This window comes from Alnus glutinosa, chromosome 6, assembly GCF_958979055.1.
Source record: "Alnus glutinosa chromosome 6, dhAlnGlut1.1, whole genome shotgun sequence".
NCBI lineage: Eukaryota > Viridiplantae > Streptophyta > Magnoliopsida > Fagales > Betulaceae > Alnus > Alnus glutinosa.
In genome coordinates, this window is record NC_084891.1 from 10,651,568 (window position 1) to 10,678,679 (window position 27,112).

The window sequence follows — 27,112 nt, forward strand, 5'->3', positions numbered from 1 at the left end:
CATAAAAAGTCAATTAAAATGTTACTTCAACTAATATAAGATGAGTGCGAAGTAGCGTAAAACTTCTTAAAAATCAACCTCAATGTCCATATCTCTATGAAAGCTACAGGTTGTCACGATTCATTTGGAAATATTCTACACGTACAACGAGACGCAAAAGACAAGCAGAGACAACCCGGTAGTGGACAAAAGCAAAAGTTGCCTCCCTAGCAATCCAAAAATCGATTAGCCCTTGCATTTGATAATATTATTTTCCAAGATCGATTTGCCCTTCACATAGTCATTCATGCTATCATAAACCAGCATCTCACTCACTTAAAATCCTTTATGCCATCATAAACCAACATATGAAGTACGTTGGAATAGGCTCTCTCTTTGAAAGGGAGAGAAACCATTTTATAGTTCAGATTAAATTCTACATTATCTTACGATAAACATACTGCTATATCACTCAAAAATTTTAAATGGCGCAATAATATATTTGTCATGTGATGACAACATATACACCACTGGATGCTGTAAGCCATAAAATAGTTCTCCATTTCACTTTTTTCTTCCAAGTACGAGAGGCAAGTTCTTATCGTTATAGCAAATTCTTATCCACACCTAATAAAATATATCCAAAGATTTGGGATCCCTGATCAAGTATTAATGGGGTTTGCCAATGCTCTGTGACTTGTGCGCCTTGCATATTTCCAACTTTGATGATTCTAACCACGGAAAAATCATTTACAAAGCAAAATCAACATCCATTAAACACAACACTATTTGTACAAATACATGCGAAGACTCCTTGAGCCAGCAGTATATCGTCCCTAAGCTCTTCTCTCTTTTTTCTTCTCTCTCGGGAAAAACCAGGCCTTGTATCTACCAGGTCCACGAGACTAGCCTTTGTAAACCATAAATTAGCTTCCATGATGCAGCTTTCTCAAGTTAGACTCTTAAAGAAGGGATGATTCAGAGCTTCTCTAGCCGTTAGACGTTCAGAGGGATCATATTTCATCAAATTAACCAACAAATCAGTGAGAGGGCATCTTGAGGACTCTACATGTTGAGATACCAGATCCTGTATAAAACAGCATTAGTCATCACACCATAGAATCTGTGCACGTATATTCCACAACCACCACATATCAACGACAGTAAACAATTTCCCAAACAACAAAAAAAGAAAAACAAAAGAAAAAAAGAAGACAAAGGAAAAGGAAGAAAACTAGTAAACCTTCAGACGGTGAAGCTTATTTACAGCTCTTATACTCTCCCTTGAAACTGCTCCTTCTGGCCAAATTAGTCGGGAACCTCGCCTGAAATATTTTTCAGCACCTCGGCTGCATATCACAACAAAGGCAAGCAAAGGCATGTATGCGTGATTTAGTAAGATCTAAATTATATTCCTCGATGCATCCAAAAAATTATTTCTTAATCAGTGTATGGAACCTTCATGGACATGCACTTATAAATCATCAAAAAGGGCTTGCAGATGCAAAACATGTCAACATGTAGACGCAAACATTCTTCAAGGGAAGCAACTGATTCAAAAAAATTCACTACTTACTCAGCCCTTCGAATCATGTGCTCTGGCAGAGGTCCCAACACCCTCTCCATCATTGCCAAATGCTCTAGGTTCTCATGGGTCTGAAATAATGCTTCACCCTGACAAAAGCTCCGTGTCTTAACAATTCCTAACTAGATATTCCATATCCAAATCAAGTTTAATATAACTATCAAAAATATAAAAACCAAAACTGACCGAGCAAAGTTCAACAAGTATGCAACCAACACTCCATAAATCACATGGATAAGTCCATCCTAAACCTGCATGATGTGTATACAACACCGTCAGAAGAGAGAAAAATAAAAAATTATGCAATTGAGAAATGTTATCCACAGCCATTCTTTTTCATAATCAAGAGCAACTATGTTTCTATAGAAGAAGGAAAAAAGAGGACAACCATATATTTCATCCCCATAAAAACAAAATCCCAAAACTTGACTCAAAAGGACGAGTCTAACATTTTACAGATACAAAGTTAAGCAACTACAATATAAGGGAATAGAAAGCAAATCATTTGAAATAGGTAGTATAAAGTGGGACCACACCCATAAACTGAAAAGACTTGTTGCATCTTTGACGTGATTCGTAGGGTACCAATTGACAGTTTTGAACCATGCTCTGATTTCATAGGACCCAGATTTCTGTTTCAGTGACCAAATTCTACCCTTGCGGCCCATCATTTGCCTTTCCTTTATAATATTCTCACTAGAAATTCTCCTTCCAAAAATATGTGTATGAGTAAATTGCTTCTCTTAAAAGAAATTTAAATCCTCTCCCGTGAAACTCCTTTATCTATGATTGATCTCTCACTATTTTCATTAGTCAGAAGATTGAAAGAGGTTTCAACAGAAACCACAATTTTATTTTATTTTTTGATAAGTAACAGCATCCAGAATTATTTTATCTACAAACAAACTGCTTTATGGTTGGAATCAGAACACAATGCACGTAAACCAAATGAAATGAACAGAGTTTTACTTGCCAACACCATAACTATTTACCTAAAATAACCTCAGGTGCTCTGTAATGCCTCGTTGAAACAACGGAGCTATGATTCTGATTATCAAAGGCAGTACTACCAAAATCAATCAGCTTAATGGCACTAGACTTGGGCAAGCACCTGAATTGCGTTTCATCCGAAGAAAACCTCTGTACCATTCCAAGAATTTTTTGAAATATATCATAACTGAGTCTATACCATATATGAAATGGTATTATTTTTTATATTATAAAAATCCAAATACCTTACAACCAGGAAGCTTTACAAATTCAGAAGACACAAGTAGTATATTTTCTGGCTTCAGGTCAGTGTGAATTAAACATAAGTCATGCATATCTGCCGGATATGATAAAGCAAAGAAACAAGTTAAACATTAAAGACAAAATCAAAACAAACTGTTCACCCCTGAACAATCAAAACAGGCCAAGAAACAGATCTGGGTGATTGGTTAGGAAATATAAGAAAAAAAGAAAATGAGAGAGATAAGCCAAAGGCCATGAACTATCCACACACATGCAACAGATTCCAAAAGCTGTCGTCCAAATTCCCGAACAAGATCCACAGGTAATGGGCAGTATTTATTTCTCTTTAGAAAATCAAATAAACTTGGTCCAAGCCTCTCAAACACCTGATAACACCATTAAAATGCATTCAAAGGAAGGTTCCTGTTTAGTTCCCAGTTGTATGAATAAAGTCCATATGGACAAATTGAGACAACAGTACAATTGATCTAATTCATTTGCAAAGAATATGTAAATCAATCATCCAAACCTCAAAGAACGGAAACACAGCAGGTCTAAGAGAAGTTATAATCAAGCATATTAACACAGCAACAAAGACAAAATACAAAAAGACAGAAAAGAGAGAAAGAATCATTGATCCAGAAAAATAGGAGAGGTATTCCCATAGTGCTAGAAGTCAACCAATCGCAAGACAGTACAGAAGTAAAAGTGGCCTTATTACAGAATGCAACCCAAGGCAATTAAGTATTATAGTTTCCTGTAAAAGAGCACGGATGTAATAGTACAAAAGGCAATAAAAACATACAAAAATTAATCTAAATACTTACAATGCATATGTGATTGCGGTAGTCAAACCAGTTCCGTATCTGAACGCAGCTGCACAAATGGATCAAGATGCGCAAAAGTTAGATCATGTCACAGAATGAATCAGTAATAAGACAAAACTATGTAGGTACGTACTGTGAGTTTCCTTGATCATTCTTGGCAAGATGTTGAAGTACATCAACCTCAATCATTGCTGCATCACGGTATTTACGTATGCTCCGAACAACCTTGATTGCCACATACTCTCGTGTTTGTCGGTCCCAACATTCCAAAACTCGACCAAATGTGCCTACAGCACTAGCAATATGCTGAATGACACAAGCAGAATCACAAAAACATAAAATCTTGCAGACATCAGGGCACTTGACAGCTAACCTTCACCAATCTTGCTGAGTATCTTATCTGCCAAAGAGATATTCCAAGTCAATTATGATGCAAAAATTAACTACTAAAAGCCAAAAATACTACTTAATAAAAAATTTACAATGGATTGACAACAAACTTACAGTGGGAAAAATTCTCACAGAAACCAAAGAAGCACGGAAATACAGTGCACAATACGCGAGCCATTAAGAAAATCATTTTTACAATAATTGACTAATTGATCATATACATTGCATTACTAGGAAGCTATCATAATAGCACAAAGAAAGAAAACTTCCAGAATCTAATTCACTAATTTGGTTATAGAAGCAATTGACAAGTTGATGCAATAAGTTGTTACAAGCATTGTGCCCAAAAAGAAAAGGTTCGATCAAGTCCAACGGATTTATGGCCAACAGTATATTAAACCATGCAGCCAATATATCATAGGCAGAGATAGTTGTTAAAGAAATTATGACCTGCTAACTCATAATAAGGCCTTAGACACGTAAGGAATCCCAAATTCAACCTAATTTCATGCAACACAGAGACTTCCAATTGAAACTTCAGGTGAATTAAATTAAATTCATAACCCAACAGCGGCAACAGAACAAGCAGCAAAATTAATTAACATAAACCGAAAATATGGGAAGTAAAACGGACATCTAGGACTGAGATTCTCGCCGAGATTGAAGACGTAATGCCCTTCGCGATCGTCGTCCCTTCTCGGCGGAGACCCATGCCTTCTTCTATCCACCCCTTCATTACTCACCGCCTCTGCTCGTTTCCCCTACAGCCACCACAAAAAACCCTCATCAAACAAAAAAGAAAACCATAGTCTTCGGTTTGAGGCGGATTCTCTCTCCAAAAACCCTAACGCTAACCCTAATTTACGACTCGAAAGAAAAGCAAGAAGCAAGCGAGGGACGGCCGGACGGACCTGAGGTTCAGATGGCGCCACGTCCCACGTGGGCCGAGGCCTTTTCCTGATTCGCTGCTCTCTCTGCTGCATCCCTTCAACTTCCACGGCCACCATTCACACCCAATCGATTCGATACCTATCTTCCTTCGCCGGGAACGTATATCTCCGTTTGTGTTTGAGTTTATGCTGCTTTATATATCTGCAACAAAAGAGAAAAACTCTGACAGGATTTTAGCGTCTGTGAGATTGAGAGTGAGCCTTGTAGAGCAGAAAAATCAGGTTCTCGGGGGGAGAGAGAGAGAGAGAGAGAAGAGTTGGGATTAGGGTTTTTTTTTTTTTTTTTTTTTTTTTTTTTTTTTTTTTTTTATAGCTTAGGATGGCAAGGATGCTCTCCGGCGGTTAATGAATGGTGGTTTAGAGGTAATTTTCAAACGTGCTATTTTTGCTCCATTTCACGTGTGGTCCGACACTCACACTCGGGTTTTCAGACCAAACTCGGTGCCCGATTAACTTGAACTTAATTTACAACTTCAAGCCCACCACCTTTTTTTTTTCTTCTTTTTTTTTACGGGTAACCAGAACTAACGTGCATTACTCGAAGAGTTCAACGGCCATTAAAGTGAATAAAGGTGCAAAGACACTCTACACACTAAATCAGAAAAAATTTTGACTTGGTGCTATCTGCGAATTTCAAATATTACAGGGACAGACATTTGAGCCACTATTTAACAATATTGCTCCTCTAATAAAGAAAAGAGGGCTGATCCAAGTTAACAAGTTATAAAAAGTCTAGTAATATCTAAAAATTTAACCGACAGACTTTCGAACTAAAACTACAAAAAACAGAAAACACCAAACACATAGCCGGTGTCAGGAAGAACTACCGTCACTGGAGACAACGCGTGTAGGGAAAGAGAAAATAGTGCAAAAATTAGGGGGTTCATTTATATAGGGTAGACTGGGGTCGTCCCAGCGTCCCCAAGTCTTTGACATAGTGTAACGTCCCGCCTTTTACAAAAATGTGTAAGTGAAAAAATTTCAATTTCCACGTGACATTACGACAACATTAGAAATGAGTTTTAGCAGCGAAATATATATATATATATACACACATATATATTATAACTTATGAACCAATAGTACATCAACTTGACATTTATTAAAATCATTATATTATTCTATGCTAATTACATCAAGACGTGTGTCCCATATGACACCAAAAGCATACATGGAAAACTAGGGACAGAGCCAGACATTTGGCTGGGAGAAGGCCAAACAAATAAAAAATTAAAATATGTGGTCAAAATATAAATACAAAATTACTGGGTGGGTTTGGTCTCTCTTCGTTTTCAAGTTTTCAACGTCTTCTTGAGTCTTTTATGTGCTTTGAAACAAAAAAAAAAAAAAAAAAAAAAAAAAAAAAAAAAAAAAAACCCGCATCTTTTCTACAATACCTTTCTTTCTTCTTTCTTTTTTCTTTATTCTCAAGTTTATACTACATCATCTATAACACAAACTAATATTTCCTTTCATTCGACAGGTAATATTAGTCAGAATATAGTGAAGTGGTGCTTTTCACGATATGGCCGAACCGCCTATATACTAACCCAAAATTTCTTAATTAAGATTCTAACTCCTGCAAAGATCAATATTTCTAAGATTTTTTTTTAAAAAAATCTTCCTCTTCCCAAGTTCCCAGCACTCAAGAACGAACCTAAAAAAAAAAAAATGCTAAGAAATTTGCTCCTCTGTTTTTGGCATGCACCCATATTTTAATTCATTTATATTTCTCCATAAATTATAAACCGTTTCACAAAGAACCAATCGACATAGATAAGCTCTAAAAGGTTTATTCCTCCACACTTTAACAGCGAAAATAAGCCAAAAATTTTAATGGGTAGGGGCCAAATAGACTAAAAATCAAACTATACTTATTAATTTTTTTTATTTTTTCAAATGAATTGAGGGGGCCATGGCCCCTACTAGCCACCCCCCAGCTCAATCCTTGTGGAAAACCTATTGAATGCAAACCTTTCTCTAAACATGTTACATACAAAAGCACGTGAATACCGATAATTAAAACCAAATATACAAATATTGACTTTAAATCCTTAAAGCTAGCATAATCCATTTCTTCATCTACAGAACCTGCACCAACAAATATGTGATTGTAGATGTTACCACAATCTCATACTGTAATAAAGTGAGTTAACTGTTTTCAATAATATAATTATTGCTGATTTATTTATTTAAAGAAATACAATGCAGTAATATGATGACAGTTTTATACAAGTCTTATTTATTTTCTGTTTTAACTCCTCTAGTTATAGCCTTGGCTTGGTTAAGTGTTAGCTTGAAGCCTAGGCTTCCTCACTAATAACGCTTAATAGTTTTGAAGGCTTAGGTCTTGCCTGTGAGCTAGACTCGCCAAGTTCGTATTTATTATATTTTTTATGGGGCCTTCCTCATTCACTGTGAACTTTGGAACGCCAGTGAAACCTTGTGCACCCACAGTGAGTCTAGACTCGCCAGCTTTGTTAATAATCAATTTAATCACAATAATAACATAATCAATTTCACACGCATACAATTAAATAAATTCAAAACCACAATATTATGGAAACCAACATCACTCTCAGTAAGTAATAAATACTTACTGTCTTTTGGTACAGTCCTCAGTACATCATCTACAATTAAATACATATATACCAGAGATGGTATATTTATCAGTTTCTTTTTCTAACCATAAGACATTGTACTTACAAACATGAGTTTGTAAATCAAAAGCCAATCAAACATTTAAAATCATCACAGAAATAATAACATAATCCTAAAACATAGGTCATAGCCAAATCAATGAAATGGCATTGAAAATTAGTTTAAAGCTATATGATAGATACAACTAAAACTTATTGAATTCACAATAGAATTTTGCAACCCAAAATAGCTAAATCATTAAACAGACAATATTAAGGCATACTAAAATAGTTTTAATTCAACATATGGTTTATTTTACCAACAGTCAGTCAAGAATTACACAACTTCAACCATTAATGAAAATAATGGTTATAATACTATTTAAAAATAACCATTAGCGTAACTAATGCTTTAGAAAATGTTTTCTAAAACTTTAAGCAGCGTAACGGCGCTTTCATAAAATATTTGATTTTTTTTATAATAGTACTTTTATAAAATGTTCATTTTTACTCAGGCATCATAACGGCGTGTTTTATTAATTAAATATGCCACTTGAAAAAACATTGTTTAGAACACAATACCAAACGTTAAAAAACTCAATAACTTTTAGTGATAAAAGTTTATAAAATACATGCATAAAATAAGACTTACCAAAATATCCAAGTGGGATATTTTAAAACACATCACTGCTAGTAAGGCTCGGCCAAGAGAGAGAGATTTTTGTTTCCTTTTCTTTTATTCTTTCTTTTCCTATTTCTTTTCTTTTTATCCGGTTGACCCTAGAGTGAGAGAAGAAGAGTTCTTCTTCCTTTGTTTTCTTCTAACTGAACCGTGAGAGAGAGTTGAGAGAAACTTCTCTACTGCTGCAATCCATGGTTGAGTTGAGCAGATGAGAGAATTAGAGAGGAAAGAGAACTACTGCAGCTGGTTTGAGAGAAAAGAAGAGAAGAACAAAGCTTCTATAAGTTTTTCTTTTCTGTTTTCTGGCTACTGAAAAATCGAGAGAAAGAGAGAGCATGAGAGTTTCTTCATTCTTTCTGCTATTTAATTCCTCTAAGATCAACATGGGTTGCTGTCTAGAGAAATAAGCAGAAGGAGAAGAGAGGTGTAGCAAGAGAAAAGCAGAGGAAAGGGAAGGGGAAGAAGGCTATGCGTGAAAATGAACTGAGAAGTGCCTTCTATTTATACTAATTTGGATAGCTGGGATTGCACTGAGTCATCCTTGATCAATGGTGGAGGCCATCTACTTGGGCAGCAAGTTGGGCATCGAGTCTTGTAGAAGAGGTACTTAAGAAATATCTCTCATCTCCAAGGAACTACACGGTTGGTTCTAACTAAATGCTTAAAACTTGTTTATCAAAGTTTCTTTAATTACTAAGGTGTGGAATCAACGGTAGGGGATTGCTTTGAGTTGGTCTTATCCAACGGTTAGGGATCCTTTTCGTGGGCAACAAGTAGGGTATGAGATATTTTGTTAAAATATCAGAGATAGGTGTTCGGTACGATGTAATCTGCACTCAGCAGAACTATGTCGATCGATCGTCAAGTACTGGCGATCGAGCGCCGTGTCGATCGAGCACTGGTTTTGAAAGATCGAGCGCCATCGCAGGTGTTTCCTTCCCTATTGTATAATTTGTATTCAACTGCTTATGGTTTATTAAACTTATCTAAGTGGAATAAGAACTGCTAACATGTTTCAAATGTTAATGAATATTTAATCTTATAAATATTCATATCAAATACTGATGAATATTTATTTTATAAATATTCATATTATTTAATTACTATTACTAGGTTTTAAATTTTATTTTTAAACGTTATATTTTATGTCTTAAAATTTGGAGCCCTACATCCCTCCCCTCTTAACAAAATTTCATCATCGAAATTTGTAAACTATGCTAAGCATAAAGTTTACACTAAAGGAAGATTTAAATTCTAAATCTTAAATCAAGGGACACAGATTTTAAGTGTAGTGTCAAACATAGGTTTCTCTAACCGCAATTACTTAGAAATATTATTCTAAGGGAGGACAATAACTTATATGGCGATCTGACTTTTACCATCCATATCATTTCCATTTCTCTACTTCAATGTAAAGGTCTGCTTTTATCATAGACCCTCGCCTACTTTGTTCGTCCGTGTTACCATATGATCAGATCATTATACTGTCAAATACCTCAAGTAATATACTGAAATTCCATCTCCTGTTATTGGAATTTCACCACCCAATTCAAGAGAAGAAACTTATTCATTGCCTAACGTTTCGATTAAAAGGCCGTTTCTAGTTATCCTTAAGGGTCGGAGTTCCTTTCTACTAGGAAATCCTTTTTAACATTAATTCAGGGTTTATCATTTCTATTCCTCAAGTAGGAAGTAATCCTTAATTCCTTAGCCCTTGAAAATGTAAATCATATTGTTGTGCAAATTTTATTAACTCACAAGTGCACTAATCGTTTGCAATAAAGGATTTTGCAAATGCGAGTTCGATCCCACAGAGAATTGTGTTCTTGAAAACAGTTTTGTATCTAAACTAATTAAATCTTAACCTAGTTTTGAAAAAGATTTGATTTCTGATAAAAAGAAAACGTAAACTAAATGAAGTAAAAATAATCAAAAGATAAGGTACTAAGGTTTAGGAATCCACACCCACCAAAATCATAACAACATATTCTCATCTTCATCAATATATATTCGAAGTTCTTACAATACAAATCTTATGTATGTTCTGCTATGCTTAAAAAATTAATAAAATCATTCAATGAATTTGTTCTTTGCACAAATCACAAAAGATATACAGTTTAAATCAAATCATCAAATGTATCCATAGAACAAAACACAATGAATATTCAACGTATTGATAAATAAAAACCCAAGCAATTAATTAAATGAAATTATCTCAAATCATCAAATGTATCCGTAAATCACAATAGATATTCAAGAATCATCTCAATAATTGAATTGAAGTAGAACAATTAGAAATAAAAAACTCATAAAATCGGATAGTATAAACTTACATGAAAATATTGTTGCTCTTCAATGGTAAGGCTTCATCCTCAACCTTAGTTGAGAATTTAGTTACACATGATTAAGAAAAAATAAAATCTAAATCTAAAGACGAACTAAACTAAAAGGGAAAAAATATGTGGAATCTCCTCCTCTGGTTTTCTAGTCTCCAGCCCTCTAGTATTATAAGCATATCACGCATACTTGCTTTTAGGTGTTAGACAAATTCTCTAAATGGTGCCTTTACCCCTCTCTAACCTCTTCCCACTTTACAAAAGAAAAGCAAGAATATATATGCTAGGGTTTTGGGCGTTTGCAACTGCTTAAAGCAAAAGAACGGTGTCTTTTTCGTTGAAGATTTAATGTCTGCCATTTTTGGGAAGAAATCGTGTCTGGGTTCGATCATTGCCAGGTCAGCCAAGTGCGCTTGCTCGCACTTGGGGTTTCTTCAATTCTTCCACTTTTATGAAATTTTAGGGGTAATTACCTTTTCCCCCATATGAACTACCAGCCATTGTCAACATGCCCCCATGATCTGACACCTCGACAAAAATAGAGTATCCAACTACCATCTTTACATATTTTGCCCTCTTCCGTCAATCAGACCCATTATGTTGGACTGTCAATGGGTCACGTGCACCTCACGTTCCACTTTAATGATTTTTCTTCCACTTTTTCTCTCATCAGCTCATGGGGGCATGTTGGAAGAGAGTGGTAGTTCATGGGGGAAAGGTAATTACCACCCAAAAAAAAAAAAAAAGCTATGATTTTCCTTCTCTTCCAACAATCGCATGATTGAATCATCAACCACCACCGTGATCCGATCTTTTGCTCTCGTGGATGACAACCAAACTAAGAAAATGATTCAGCTCCATCAAGAAAATGTTCGGAACCCACTCTTTGCTTCCAACAATCCCACGACAAGCCAAAGATTTCCCATCCCCTCAAACAAGCCAGTGCCTCTTTCCCTTGCCACTAATGCCGGTTCCACCTCTCATCCACTCTTCCATTACCTGGAATCCACTCCTAATCGGGCCAGAGATCGTCACTGAGCAGTCCAATTGGTGTGGGAGAAGCTGCTTCGATGGTCCCACTCTTGCAGCTCCAAGGCCAAGAACGATGTTCTTGAGTGTACGAACAAGGAGAAGTACGTAGATAGAGATATTCATTCAACTGGGAGCTCATTCAAAAACTGTCCATGAATAATCTCATTTGTAATCATTCAGGCATTCACTTTCATTCCCCTCCTCTGTTTGCCTTTGTTCTCACATTATAAAACAAAGTCCACTTCATTTCCCTTTGTTTTTGTTCTACATTGATTTGCAGTTTTCCAAAGAATATACTGTCACTGATACTATCCGACCAGTGAACAAAAAAGTTTGAAATCAAGGTAGAAGAGGATTGAAAGAAAAGATAAAAGGAAAAAAGAAATGTATTCAGATTCTTAATATTGTTTTTTATTTATCCTTTTAATGATCATGATATTAGAGAGGCAGAAGAAGTAGACAAGAAAAATGCGTCCTTGTGTGTGTCTGAAAGAGTACAATATATATAACGAATATTTCCATTTCCGATCCTCAGATAAAGTAATCATTGCTTTTGCTCATGTGAGCTATATAGTCAACTCAAAGAGTATATATATATATATAAACAAATAATATATTTGGTAGACCAAGGATACCGGCCACTGCAAATTATATTAAGCTTCATATATGTGGTAGACCAAGGACCCACTGCAAATTATATTAAAGAACACGAACGACGAACGACTGACTGCAATGTAGGGGAATAAACGGAACGACCCACTGCAACGTAGTTTGTGTTTAAGCTTATATTGTATAAGCTTCTAATCTTTATTAATATTAAAGAACACAAACAACCCAGGGAACGACCCACTGCAAGATAGTTTGTGTTTAAGCTTATATTGTATAAGCTTCTAATATTTACTCACACCCGCAGGAAGATTTATACTTGTTAAACATGTATTATCTTCTATTCCTGTACACATACTAGCAGCTTGTTCTCTTCCAAAAGGAGTCATGAGGACTAGAAACTCCTTGATGTTCAACTTTCTCTGGCTAATAAAACCAATGACCACAGTAAGCATTGGATTTCATGAATCGTCAGTGGAATCGGTTGGGAAGACTGGGTCGAGTTCAAACCCGTCCTCGTTGCTTCCTTTTGTTGTTTAGCAGGGGACTCAAAGTTGGCGGTGAAGAACACCTTGAGAGGTGAAAGTTGAAAGTCGTGGGGAACGCAACAAATCCTTAGTTAAACAGTGTGTTTTGAAGACTAAACAAAAAACCCTATTTGCCTTCAACCTTCAACCCTTCTTCAACGTCTGTAATATTTTTTTTAACCTAATTATTGAAACGTGAGGTTGTGACAAAAAAAAAAATGGCAAGGCCCTATTTGGTACTTATGCACCCCTTTCGCTTTGTACGTATAATATGGCCAACTTTGGTACGTACATGCTATGTGCAAAGAAGAGCGGTGTTTTGTTTATGAAACGATCAACACCTCTATAACATGATTAACCATCCATGATACAACTTTGGTACGTGCATGGTAAGATATATTGGCCAAAAAATGGGGTAATTACTTTTTCCCCCATGAATTATCACCTTCTTCCAACATGCCCCCATGAACTGACAACAAAGACAAGGGTAAAAGAGGAAAAAAAAAATAACTAAAACAGCAAGTGACAGGCATGTGACCCGTTGACGGTCCAACATAACAGGTCTGACTGACAGAAGGGGGCAAAATATGTAAAGTTGGTAGTTTGATGCTCTATTTTGGTCGAGGTGTCAGTTCATGGGGGTATATTGACAATGGCCGGTATTTCATGGGGGGAAAAGGTAATTACCCCACTAAATTTTACTTAAAAACTGTCATTTTCTCTCAATGACCTGCAAAACACTAAAACTAACAAAAAATATCAGAAAATAACAAAGCTAAAGGTTTAACAAATGCAAATTAAGGGGTCCAAATATACAATATTTGGCACTCATCAAATATCTCAAACTTACATTTTGCTAAACCCTGAGCAAAAACAAAATGGAAAACAAAATCAAAGCATGAAACATAAGTCCGCTGTCGTGGGAAAGACGATTGCATATAGCATATGTAACAAGCCTTTTAAACCCCTAGGACTCCCTAGTAGACAAGTAAAGTCTCATGAGAGTTTGCCATAAATGATACGTATAAACATTGAAGCACTATGTTGTTAACAAGAAAGAATTTTTACACAAACCATTGTTCTTATTCATGAGTAAGCTTAAAAAGACAAACATCATCATTAACATCAAAAGGGAATCCAACATCAAATCACTCATAAATGGAGACATCATATGTTTTGAAAAGTGCAAAGTGAAATTAACATACAATCATGAGGTTTCAATTTAATCTCAAGATAAGTATCTCAAAAATCATTGGAATCCCTATCAAATGAAACAACCAAGGCAAGATATGCATATCTTTATTCTTCTTCTTCTTCTTCTTCTTTTGTGTAGACTATGGAATGCTCGGCTCCCTTAAACTTTCTAATTGACCTATGTAATGAGTGTTGGGTCAGTGACTCCTAAACTAGATAGTTTTAGGGCACTAGATGTAAAAACATCCCTATGGGCTTAATGACTCAAGTAAAAAAGGCTACAAAGACAAGCTAATCATACCATCAATCAACTTAAACTTTACATCTTTTGACGCGAACACTCAATGCTTAATGAGGCAAGACGTCCGGTTACTTAGTGAAAAAACTCAAGCCAAGGTTATTTATGAATAGGCCATCTAACAACTCTCAAAATACACATGATTAAGCACAAATTCATATCTTACAGATTATATGCTAATATGCTCTTGATAATTTAACTCAAACAAGTGAAGTCTTACTAACGCAAAAATAAGTCAAAAGACTCAGATTCCTAATGACATGATGATATGTTCAACTCTCTAAGCAAGCCAATGAAATGCAAACCACAGTTATGGTTTAACTCAAACTTGACAACAACATAGAACAATTTTTTTTTTCAAAATTTTCTAGAACAAAAAGACAAATAAAAATAAACAAACAAACAAACAGACATAGTATTTTTTTCATAACCCCAAACTTGAATTACACATTGTACTCAATGTGTAGTGTTGAAATACGTTACCAAAAGGGAAGGAAAATCCGAGTGTGAAAAAGGTTAGGGCGTCCTCCAAACTTAAACACCAAAACACCTATTAAAAACTAACAGCAATATTGTCTCACAGGAACAAACATTAAAAGATTAATTGCTGTAAAAAATAAAATGACAAGAAATAGAATGAAAAAGGAAAGAAAGAAAATGTAAGGAAATTAAAATGGAAAATAAATTTTACAGTGCTTTCTTCGATCATTTGGATGTCCAACCAATCCCTTCCACCATTTCTTCTTTAGAATTTGATAGCCTTCTAGAAGAATGTTTCGCTATCTCAGGTAGCCAACTTGCTTACTTCGAAGGATCTTCTTAGGAAGATGGTTCCTAGATTTGTGACCTTGTGTGCATAGATCCTTGACAAGTTTATCATAAGATGGCTCTTTGAGGCATTGAAGAACTAAAACTTGGGGCTTATGAAGTGTCTCAAGAGGGATTGTGATGAAGGAATGAGCTTCAATACTTACTTCCCAGTCATTGGACAAATTTGGAGTTGACGGGTTCTCAAGCCAAACGATCAAGCTGTCCTTCCAACCTTTCAATCATTGGAGTGTTGGTCATAGTGGCATCTTTGATCTCTTGAATGGCTTGGCTATCGACCATGGTGACATTCTTAAGCTCTTGTATGGTTTGCCTATTTGAGTGTATGAATGCTTTGAATGTGTCATCCAATGATGACTCTGATTGTGGCACTTGAATGGTGGATTGGCTAGTTCTCTCTATAAATACCTTTAGCGTGTCTTCCAATGAAGATTTTTTAGGAAGAGGATCATATGATGAAGGATGGAGGACTAGCTTTTCGAACTGCGGATATTCAGGATGGTGCAGTGCATGAAATTGGAGAGCACAATTTCCCATGGCTTGAGCTTGCTAAGAGAAATCAGGATGGTTGCTATAGTTCGGGTTGTAAAAATTTGAATTTGATTCAAACCTTGGACTGGAGAATTTGATGTTCATTTGTTTATATGAAAAATGGGGGAATTGTCCCCAGGATGGACAATTACTAGAATTATGATAAGGATTGGAGCAATATGAACATGGTCCATATGGGTGAAAATTTTGAGGGAAGTTGATAGGAGCTAGCTCCCTACAACTATGAGAAGCATGATGTACAGAAAAATTATTAAAATCATCAAACGGAAAATTCATGTTTCACCCCCACTCGTCAACATACAAATATCCCACCTAAAACATGAACCATTTTTTTTTTTCAAAGAAGATAAAATAAACAAAAATAAATCAAATCAAATCAAAAATGAAAACTAACACAGAAGTTTTAATTCAAACATTATTCAGACTCCAAATTTCCAGAAGTATTGCAAGTATTTTAATCAAGACTGGAAAGGACTGAACAAGGGAAGATTTGCAATATATTTCTCAAGACAGGAAAGAATTTATTGAAGAAGATCTTCTGAAGACTTTAAAGAATTAGAAAAGTCGGTTTCCTTGCTGACCGTCCAAACGTCCAAGATCAGTGTCCAGACGGAAGCCACAAAGAATGTATGTTATATATGTCGGAACAGCACATCGGATGCAAGCCACATAGAGTTCATGTTCGCTACCTGTCCAAACGGTCTAGCGGACGCGAGGCACAGAGAGTCCCTGTGTGCAAGGATGTCCAGACGCAAAAGTGAAGACTACGGACAGAGAAGCTTTTCCATGCAGATGTCCGGACACGCTTCAGCAAAATATGAAATTGTTGATACTTGTTTGGGCGCAAGATGAACTATCTAGACGCCGCCACCTAGAAATCCATTTCTGACTTGTTTTAGGATTTTCAAAGCCTATTTAAAGGGGCTTCTAGGCAGTGTTATTGTAAGAATTCCAATAGAGAATTCCATTGTGCTAAGAAAATGTTTATTAGGCGTAAACGTTTATATGTATCTCTCTTAGAGTGTTTCATAAATTTGTTGTAACCATTCAACTGTTAAAATCTAACTAGAGAGGAGCTCCAATTAAGGGCTCAATAGAAGAACTCTCTAGACTGGTCTGGGAGAGAGGCAAAAAAGTAAGCACTTATTAGAATTCAAGAGAGTGACTACTGTAAAGGGTTGTGAGTATGAACTTTGTAATTAGCTATTTCTCCTAATAATTGATTTCTTGAGTTTGGCTGCCCCGTAGTGGTTTTTCTCTTTGGTGCAAAGAGTTTCCACTTCATAACCATCTGTGTTAATTCATTTTACTACTTTACATATTTGGTTAACTGTTTGGTTGAGGTTACTTAGGAGTCTAAATTTATTTTTCACTAGTTAAAAGAGGGACATAAATTTCTTACATATTGGATTGTAGGAAAATTCCACCAACTCAGTTATGTCGACCCGAACCTTATAACCTCAATAAGGTAGGCCGAATCACCACAATAACATGTACATACCTAAAACGATCTCATCACATGAGAATATCATATCATAGATCATTCTATTGTGCAGAAACAATGACATAATAAAAACTTACATAACACGCAGAGCTGCCAAATACATCTAGATCATTAAAGCATGCAACACATCCATATACATCACAATTGCTATATACGATACAAAGATGATGTACAAACAAAAAATAGGCTATAGTAAGCCTAAACTAAATAGTCCACGACATCGCATGATCTCAATCATAGTAGCTCAACTATGACGCAATCGGGTCCTTATCAACACTATTATCAACTACAACATCTACATGATTGTGGGGTTACCACATTTGCACAACGAATATGTCAGTCTACCGTCTCAGCAAGTATAAATTACTAAGTTTTATCATTGAGCCAACTTTTTATTTCCTTCCTTTAATTTACAATAACAGCTACACTTAACTTTACAATTCCTTTAAAACGTTTTATAGTTGATGAAGTAAACTCCGTAGTTATGCAAATTCTCTAAAATAACTATATCTTAGGTGTGAGTGTATGTACATTTTCCAAACCCCCTCTTAGAAACATGGACATACAAACTCATAAAATTCATATAATTTTTATACATCATATAACTCAAATATATACATATACATGTATTCTACATTTTAAGCGAAACACACGCATATAAGCATAACTAAGCAAGAAACTGTACTAAATCATCATATGCATTCTAACATACATATGTTCTGTTATATTCAAATTTACATGCATACTGATACATCTATCATGAAATCCCTGTTAAATCATGTCACATAAACATCATCATAAAATATGTCATGCATGCTTTCATGTGTTCTTTTCATTTCCTTTCTCTCTCTTATCTCTCTGGGAACTTGTTTCCGACGATTGTCTAGGACATCATCGCACTTTCATACATGTCTGTCATGTGGTACTTGTCCCATTAACTGTGAGAGATTGCTCATCACACCTTTAGGACTTGTCCTTAATAACACGCTTAGGTTAGCAGAATCGAGGGATTGCCCCTCATGGACTTGTCCTAATGCTTTAATCTCTTATGTACTTTTCTCTCATGCTCATGTCATGTATAACTAACATTCTTTTACTTTCATTCTCATGCTCTTTTCATCATTGTTCTTTTCAATACAAAAAATAAAACACATCTTTGTACTTGTAACTTCATAAAAATCATGAAACATTCTTCAAGACATTTCTCAACGTCATTCAAACATCTGAAAGCAAACATAAATCATTATCATTATAAAACATACTATCGATTCAATTAAAACATTATATCATGTTTGAAAACAATTTTCTTTTTAAAATCCATATTATTGCTTTGTGAACAAAATACTTACTAAACATTAAAATATTAGAAACGTAGTATCATCCTCAATAAACAATATACTAACATATCATTGACAACAAGCTTGAGATGGATCCCTAACCAAGCCTAGCAATGCCACTACATTTTCACATTGCAATAACTCTATTAAACTCTCACAACATAACAAACATGACTACCTCAAGTATAACCCTCTCATGACAACTTATAATAAGAAAGAGTTTACATTTACTACCCACAAGTTAATAAGCTAACCCATAGAGAAGCTTTTGGATTAGACACTCAAAAAATCCACATTATAAGACTTAGATAAACTTAGGGTTTGGGTCTTACCTTGAGGATGGAGGAATCTAAAGTTTCGTACCACGAAACTCTTACCCGTTGTTTGATGAATACTTTGAACTCCTCAAAATAAAAATAAAAAAATAAAATAAAAAAAGCCCTAAAGAAATTTGAGGAATTAACCATAAGCCTCAAAAATCAACCCAAAGCAAGGATAATCTAGGGTTCAAGGATTTAACTCAAATCGATCGATCAAAGTAGTGTTCTAACACCTAGAATTGCATTTCCTTTGTTAGATTCTGCTTTGAAAACTCCTACAAGATCAATCCTGAGAGCTTGACTCAAACCCTAGGAGAGAAAATAAGAGAGAGAGAGAGAGAGAGAGAGAGAGAGAGAGAGAGAGAGAGAATTGGGAGAAAATGAACTCCCAATTCGTGATTTGGTTACTTATAGGCCAATTTTGGTCTTTCGTTTGATCTAGGAAAACCTAGTTCGAACTAGCCTTTAAAATTTGCAAAAAGAAAAAAGAAAGAAAGATGAATTTTAGTTTTTAGTTCAAAATGAAAGTTAGAACAGGGAATACAACAAACCTGTTTCGATTGGAACTTCGAATGAAAAAGGTTATGTCGAACCTCAGTTTGAATGGGACTTAGATTGGAGGGTTCTATTAAATCCCAGTTCTAACGGAATTTAGAGCCGAAGGTTCTATCAAACCTCAATTTGAAGGGAACTTAGAATGGAAATTAAAACAAAAGGTTCTGAAAAACTTTTTACTATGCATTTCAATGGCCTGTTTGAACTGGAAACTTCCCAGTATGAACCAAAGGCTTAAAAATTGACTTTTTACTACAATTTTCATGTGTTCTTGCATCCTATTAGCTTTTAATTGTTTTATTTACTTAATTTAATTATAATAAATCTTTTAATTAGCTTTTTAGGTGTTACACCAGTCTCTAAAAGTATTATGTGTCTCTTTGCATGTGAGAAATACGTGTTTATAATAGCATTAAGAAGAAAAACATTTGCTCCTCACATGCTTTTTTAATAGCATTAATAAAATATATGTATATGTGTGCGCGCGGGCGCTCACATGCTCAAACACTTTTAGAGACTGAGTTGAAAGAATTTATACAATCAAATTTGTAGGAAATTTATATCCTTAAAAAAGATACCAAATTATTAAAAGAGAAATGCTACACACATTCACATACTTTCAAGTGCCACATCAGGACACTCCCTGATGTGGCACTAAAAATCATAATTGGATTCAAAATTCAATAGTGATCCATCCAAAACCTAATGGTGATTTTTAGTACAACTTTAGGGAATGTGTAGTTAAGAGTGTAGTAGTGAAAGTGTGTGTAGCATTTATTTTATCAAAAGACCTTTTGGTGTTAATAAAGGGAAAGAGGAACAGTTGAGCACCGTTTTGAATGTTTAAAATGCCAAGTTAGCAATTTGAAACTTGATATTAGTGATTGGGTAGATAAGTTTTTAACCCTTCAACTCTTGGTAAGAGTAAAGTTCATTATGTTAAAGAAAGAAAAATGCATTAAAGAAAAAAAAAAAGAAAAAAAAAAAAAAAAAGAACTTCGTTATGCAATCAAATTGATTGAAAAGGAAAGGTCATAAACATTGTAAAGTTATTAAAAAAAGAAAGAAAAAAAAACATATATAAAAGTGACAAACGTTACATAGATTTACTTACCAAGAAAATGAAACACTTTAGATAGACTTTTAAGCAAGCAATATATGTTGCAATTGAAAATGGATCAAGATCTTCTAGACTTTCTGGGATATTTTATTTGGTAAATTTTTTCAAACTTTAACTGTTGTTTTAAAATTAAATGAGGGAGATTTATTTATTATTATTATTTTTCATTTTAACATTTATCATCTATAAATATGATAAATATGATATCATCTATAAATATCAAAAGAATGGCTTTACAAACAATACGTGTCACAAGCGACACAAGCTAATACAAAAGTCTACAAAATATGGACTACTCTTGAGTCCGTAACATATGACCGTCACGATGTGCTTCAATCATAATATCCCAAATACAATACGACTAGGTCATCATCTACATCTGTTGTACCTGCAGCCAAAGGAACAATATCTACATTGTTGATGCAGTTTTCTGATAGGTGATGAAGGCATGTGGTATACCGAATCGGCATATGACCGAGCTCCACAAGAACTTTGTCACGTTCTCGGTTGTGATGGTGGCTAGGGCTTCGACTTCGGCCCACTTTGTGAAATAATCCACCGCGACAACAAGGAATTTCTGACTTCCAATGTCGACCCCCCATTTTGCGAATGGCCATGGCGAAGTGATTGAATTGAGCTTTTTGGGTGGGTTTTTCATTATCCGAGCAAATCTCTGGCATTTGTCACATTTTTGGACTAGTTTGATCGAGTCTTTGCTCATGGTTGGCTAGTAGTACCCAACCCTCATTGCTTTGTGCACCAGCATGCGAGATCCTGAATGGTTTCCGCAAACCCCTTCATGTATCTCCTTGAGTATATACTTAGCTTCGGAGTTCATGAGGCATTTGAGGAGCGGCTCGGTATGTCCTTTTCGATACAGTATTCCTTCGATTAGCGTGTACCAAGCCGAATGCATTTTTACCTTACGCGATAATAACTTGTCCTTGACAAGTGATCCGTTCCGGAGATATTGGATGACTCCCATGGCCCACTCGGGTTCGGTTGATTCTTATTCGATTTCCATCATGTCTTGCTTCGTATAGCCGATGAACCATCCACATAGGCTACCCATGTGTCTTCTATGGACAACTCCTCACTCTCGAGAGTGTTGCAGAACTCTACAAGGAAATTGGCTAGGGCCTGGCCTTTGATTGCAGTCTGAGGATGGAACTCTATGTCAAATTGCCCTATCTCGATTGCCCAATTCACTAGTCTGCCTGAGAGGTTTGGCTTCTGCAATACTTTCTTCATAGGATACTCGATCAATACCCGTATTGCATGGGCTTGAAAATACAGCCTTAGCCTTCGCGCCGAGACGACTAGGGCAAAGGTTAGTTTTTCGATCTGAGGATATCTCTCTTCAACTCCATAAAGTGCCTTGGTCTTAAAGTACACCGGCCTTTGGATTCCCAAGTCTTTTTTGACTAAGCCCAAACTGACAGCCGAGGGAGATACTACCAAGTAGAGATAAAGAATTTCTCCTTTGGCCGGACGGCTCAAGTGTGGTGGATTCATCAGATACTCTTTTAGTTTGCCAAAGGCTTCCTTGCATTCATTGCTCCATGTGAATGCTTTCCTTAGGATCTTAAAGAAAGGGAGACATTTATCAGTAGACCGAGAGATGAACCAGTTCAAGGCTGCTATTCTCTCGGTCAGTTGTTGTAATTGTTTTATCTTCGGGGTGGTAGCATTCTAGGACGACCTTCACCTTATCGGGATTGGCCTCAATACCTTTTTGTGAGACCATGAATCCCAAAAATTTCCTGGAAGAGACACCAAAGGCGCTTTTGGTCGGATTCAGCTTCATTTGTGGTTCCTCAGTGTTTTGAAGGTTTCCTTTAGATCTGCTATATGGCTAACGACTCGAGAGCTTTTTACTAGCATGTCATCGACATAGACTTCTACGTTTCGGCCAATCTGGTCTCGAAACATTTTGTTGACTAACCTCTAGTATGTGGCCCCAGCATTCTTTAGGCCGAACGACATCATCTTATAGTAGTATAAGCCTTGGTCGGTGATGAAGGATGTCTTCTCCTGGTCAACCTCATCCATATGTATTTGATTGTATCCCGAGAAGTCATCCATGAAGGTGAAAAGCTCATGCTCGGATGTAGAGTCTACAAGGAGATCCATTTGGGGCAATGGAAAACTGTCATTGGGGCATGCTTTGTTGAGGTCAGTGAAATCGACACACATTCTCCATTTTCCGCTGGACTTTTTGACCAAAACGACATTAGCCAACCATTCCGGATAGTTTACTTCCTGAATAAATCCGACTTGTAGCAACTTTTGTACCTCCTCGGTTATGGCTTGATTTCGTTCCGGGGCAAAGCTCAGTCTTCGCTGTTTGACCGGCCTGTGGTTCGGGTCGACCATCAGTTTGTGGACTATTACCGAGGGAGGTATTCCCGGCATATCCTCATGGCTTTATGCAAATACGTCTTTATTCCGCCTTAGGAATGCCACTAGCATTTCCTTCATTTCCTGGGGAAGTTGTGAGCTTACTCATATTTTCTTTTTCGAGTTGCCAAGCTCAAAATCCTCCAGATCTTCAACCGGTTCCCCCAACTATGATTGCTACTTCCCATCCTCCTTTGTCTTTTCCCCGAGGCTGATGGCCTTGGGGAGCTTTTTCAAGCTTGTATTGTATCATTCCCAGGCCATCCTTTGATCACCTTTTTTAACATCGATTCCTTCTTCGGTGGGGAATTTTCATGCTCAAGTGGGATGTCGATGTTACGGCTTTGAGATCATTTAGAGCCGTCCTCCCGATGATGGCATTGTAAGCCTAGGATTGATCTATTACCAGGAAAGTAACCATAATGGTTCTTTGCCTCGGGTATGTTCTTGCCATGACCGGAAGTTCAATAGACCCAAGTGGGAATACTTGCTCTCCTGAGAAGCCCACTAGGGAGTGTCTAGCTGAGACAACTTTACTCTGATCAATCTTCATAAGCTCGAAGGTTGACTTATAGAGGATATCAGTTGAGCTCCCTGTGCCTATCAAGATTCGATGTATCTAGTGGTTGGCGATAGCCAAGCTTAACACCAAAGCATCGGTATGCGGGAGAGATACCCTCGCATAATCATCATCCGAGAACCTAATGATCCGGGTCTCGTATTTCCTGGACTTTGGAGGTATCTGCATTGAGTACACGTCAAAGTCTTTCATTTGCCTTGCATAGGCTTTCCGAGCCGAACCAGACTCTCCTCCTCCTCTGAAACCCCCGGCGATTGTGTGAATTTCCAGAAGGTTTTCCTGTGGTGCCTGATGTGCTCGGTTCCTACTCCTTCCTTGCCTCTCTCGAGCATCTTCTTGATGATTTGGCTCCCTAGTCCTTTGATGGCTCCTTTCCCGGTCATCCCGAGGCTGATCTTGGTTTTGGTGGGCTCGGTTGCGTTCTTCTCGGGGATGATGATCTCATTCGTGATTCTACAGATTTCTCTGTTCTACGAGGAATCGAAAAATCCTTACCATTCTCGATGAAGCGTTCGATCAGGATCCTTAGAGAAATGTAGGCCTCGGTTCTGTGTCCAGTGGCATCATGGAATCCACAATATTGGTATGTGAATTGAGAATTCGGCTGACCGAGTATCGGCCTAAGCTTTTGGAACATCATATCTCTCTTTATCTCCATGAGAACATCCATGATTGAGGCATTGAGAGTGGTCCAGTTGTAATCTTTGAGCGACCTTTTGTCTTGCTTAGACCTGGAGCCCTCGCCCTCCTAATTTGCCATGCATTCTTCCTTCCGAGAATCCCTTTTCTTCTTTCGAGGCTCGAACGTCGAGGTGCGAGGTTGCTCGGATCCCAAGAGAGCTAGGAGTGTTTCCTCTTGGTTAATGTACTTCTCAGCTTTACTCATGAAGTCGTCTAGATTTTGAGGTGGCTTCCTAGCTAAGTCAGCCATGAGGGCCCTGTCTTTCCTAATTCCCTAGAAGAGGGCACCGTAGATAAAGTCATCGGTTGCACTCTCTGCACCAAGCCTCTCCTGATTGAAGCTCATAAAGAAGTCTTCCAGAGACTCCTCGAGACCTTGGTGTAGTGACATCAAAGATCTAGATGGCTTCCTTCTTTCTCTCCCGGCCATGAATCGTGTCAGTAACATCTTTTTGAGTAGGTCGAAATCGCTAATAGAATTTGGGGGGAGTTTTCTGAACCAATCTCGGGCATTGCCCGAGAGGGTGAGAGGAAAGGCTCTGCAGGCCACCTTCTCTAGTGTCTGGTGGAGGTCCATGTGAGCACAAAAAATTCTCCAGGTGCTCAAGAGGATCTTTAAGACCTATGTAAAATGGAACATCCCGGACTTTGAACTTCTCGGGAAGATGAAAGTTGGTCCTCCTTGATAAATGACGATGCAGTCTTCTAAAAGAGATTTTTGACTAGGGAAGCTTTCCCTTTGTCGTTTCGTTGGATCGCCTCGGTAAGAATGTTGCATCTCTGTTCTAACCTGTTGATCATATCCTGCATCGCTCTTCCCACTTCGGTTTGAAGAGGAGGAAGATTCCCATGAAAAAAACTATGCCATGCATGCTTTCTTTCTTATCACTCTGGGACTTGTCCCAACGGCTTCTAGGATAATCCTTTCGCTTACATACATAACATCATAAGGGACTTGCCCCTAGGTAGTGAGAGGTTGCAACTCACTCATTTCGAAGACTTGTCATTCATAACATTTTCATCATTCCATTTACAGCATCGAGAGTTTTCCCCCATGGACTTGTCCATTAGTGTGATGCTAGGGATTTGTCCCGATACTTTAATCTCTTATGCATTTTTCACTCACATCTATGCTCATGCTTCATTCTACAAAATCATCTTACATTTACTTTCATGATCATGCTTTCAACACATATCTCTTTCATAAATCTTAAACATTTCATTGGGTCATTTTATCATCATAAATAACATAAATCATGCCTCATTCTCATTATACTTCAAAACTCATCAAAACATAGCTCAATTCATGCTTTCATACTCATCATCTCAAAGACACATAAACATCATCATATCTTAATATAATTGAAAATATTGAAAATACTCAAACACATATTATCATAAATTATTATCGGCTTGAATTAAAACACATATCAATTAGCATTACTATAAAATACACAAAACGTAGTAACTTTTCTCAATGACTAGAATACTCACTTTGGCTGCTTGGTCTTAGGCTCAACTATGGATTTTTAACCAACGTCTTGCAATGTATCTCTGTATCAACACATTGCATGACATATTAGTATTTTTAACTCTAAAGATCCCAAATAGCTCTTGAACTACTCAAATAGAAAACCCATAAAATTTCTAAGATTCTATTTGACAACTCATTAACATATCACACTAACCCATTAGATATTCTTAGGGTTAGACACTTAAAACCACAATTTAAACTCTAAAACCAAAAGCTAGGGTTTGAGACTCTTACCTTAAATCTTCACCAAATGAGACCCAACTCTTGGAGATTACTTAGGAAGCTCTAAAATACACAAAACCTGAATAAAAATGGAAGGTTAAGCTTAATCTCTTGAGATTTATACCAAAACTAGAGAGATTATAAATTTCGGATTTTACTTCAAATCAAATGGTGAAAACGTAGATCGCGCTTTAAGCATCACGTTTTCAGAGTCGAATTTGAGATTGGAGGCTTAGATCTTCAAGAATCAAGGGTTTTGGGTAAAAAAACCTAGGTGAGAGAGTGAGAGATTGTGAGAGGGGGAGAAAGTTTTGAAAATGAGCTAAAAAGAGCTCATTTTCGGTTTAAAATGTAGCTTGTCCGAACATGCGCATGAGAAGTCGCAGAATTGAACATTCTGCAAGCTATGTCCGAACACAGCTTGGCCCTGTTCGAACACAACAGGTAGAAAGTTGATAACGACTTTTTGATCAACCCGTCTTGACATGGATTCCAGCCCGTCTGGACCCAACACCCAGAAATTCAATTTTGAACATTTTTTTAAGTGTTTTCAAGGTGTTTTCTTATGGGCTTTAATGATATAATTTTGAAGGGGGATACCTTACAGATTGTAGATGTGGTTAAAGCGGAAGGCGACAAATGGAGCAAGTTTAGACATATTGTAGATGATATCAAACTGGGGTTGTGTCAACTGAGATCCTGGAGAATTGAGCATGTTAAGAGATCCTGCGAATACAACAACTCATATCATAGCTCACGAGGCTATTCTGTGTGTCATAGATAGAGTTATGGTTGAAGATATTTCAAAATGTATATGTGGTATTATATCTAAGAAGCGTTTTGCCCCAAAGTGATTAAAGTTTGATATTTATTAAAATATATATATATATTATTACTCAATTAATTAAGAGAGAAAAATGAATTTGATGAGAAAAATGAATTTGATTTTGTAAACTCATGAATGCTAAGTTACTTATTAGATGAAAATTTTGTTTTTATAAAGTTTCATAGATGTGACTAGCGATTCATTTAGATGCTTACACGTGCAACGGAATTCCCCTTTAAAAAGGTGTTCCCGTTGTTCACTTTATAACGACATTGTTACCTCATAGAAGTCTATTTTATTAATCTATAAAAATAAAATATAAAGATAGACGACACCACAAAAATACAAACAGCCCATAGTTTCAACCAAACGACC

General features: G+C 36.5%; 1 protein-coding gene and 1 long non-coding RNA gene across 3 annotated transcripts; both read right to left on the minus strand.

Annotated features, from left to right (window-relative positions):
• Positions 1-652: 652 nt before the first annotated feature.
• Positions 653-5,250, minus strand: LOC133871198 (serine/threonine-protein kinase AFC3). 2 transcript variants are annotated; one of them, XM_062308589.1, is made up of 12 exons: positions 4,926-5,250; positions 4,649-4,775; positions 3,998-4,024; positions 3,758-3,911; positions 3,625-3,673; positions 3,069-3,183; positions 2,800-2,891; positions 2,557-2,704; positions 1,751-1,815; positions 1,556-1,653; positions 1,223-1,328; positions 653-1,066 (listed from the first exon to the last, which is right to left on the minus strand). In XM_062308589.1, the coding sequence occupies exons 1-12, from the start codon at positions 5,019-5,021 to the stop codon at positions 929-931; spliced, it is 1,215 nt and encodes a 404-aa protein (XP_062164573.1). In that variant the 5' UTR covers positions 5,022-5,250; the 3' UTR covers positions 653-928. The 2 variants fall into 2 exon arrangements, with proteins under 2 accessions (XP_062164573.1, XP_062164574.1); XM_062308590.1 differs by lacking the exons at positions 3,069-3,183; positions 3,998-4,024; positions 4,649-4,775; positions 4,926-5,250 and having other exon boundaries at positions 3,758-3,846.
• Positions 5,251-6,832: 1,582 nt separating this feature from the next.
• Positions 6,833-26,142, minus strand: LOC133870465 (uncharacterized). The gene is made up of 4 exons (XR_009900740.1): positions 26,070-26,142; positions 25,924-25,990; positions 25,650-25,709; positions 6,833-7,055 (listed from the first exon to the last, which is right to left on the minus strand). It is a non-coding gene; the product is annotated as an uncharacterized LOC133870465 (long non-coding RNA).
• Positions 26,143-27,112: the final 970 nt, after the last annotated feature.

Excerpts from the sequence above, each read along its gene's own strand:
- LOC133871198 (XM_062308589.1), bottom strand. The coding sequence starts at position 5,021 with ATGGTGGCCGTGGAAGTTGAAGGGATGCAGCAGAGAGAGCAGCGAATC. Across the intron at positions 2,705-2,799 it reads TAAAGCTTCCTGGTTGTAAG|AGGTTTTCTTCGGATGAAAC; the intron begins GTATTTGGATTT and ends GGAATGGTACAG. Across the intron at positions 1,329-1,555 it reads CACATGATTCGAAGGGCTGA|CCGAGGTGCTGAAAAATATT; the intron begins GTAAGTAGTGAA and ends TGTGATATGCAG.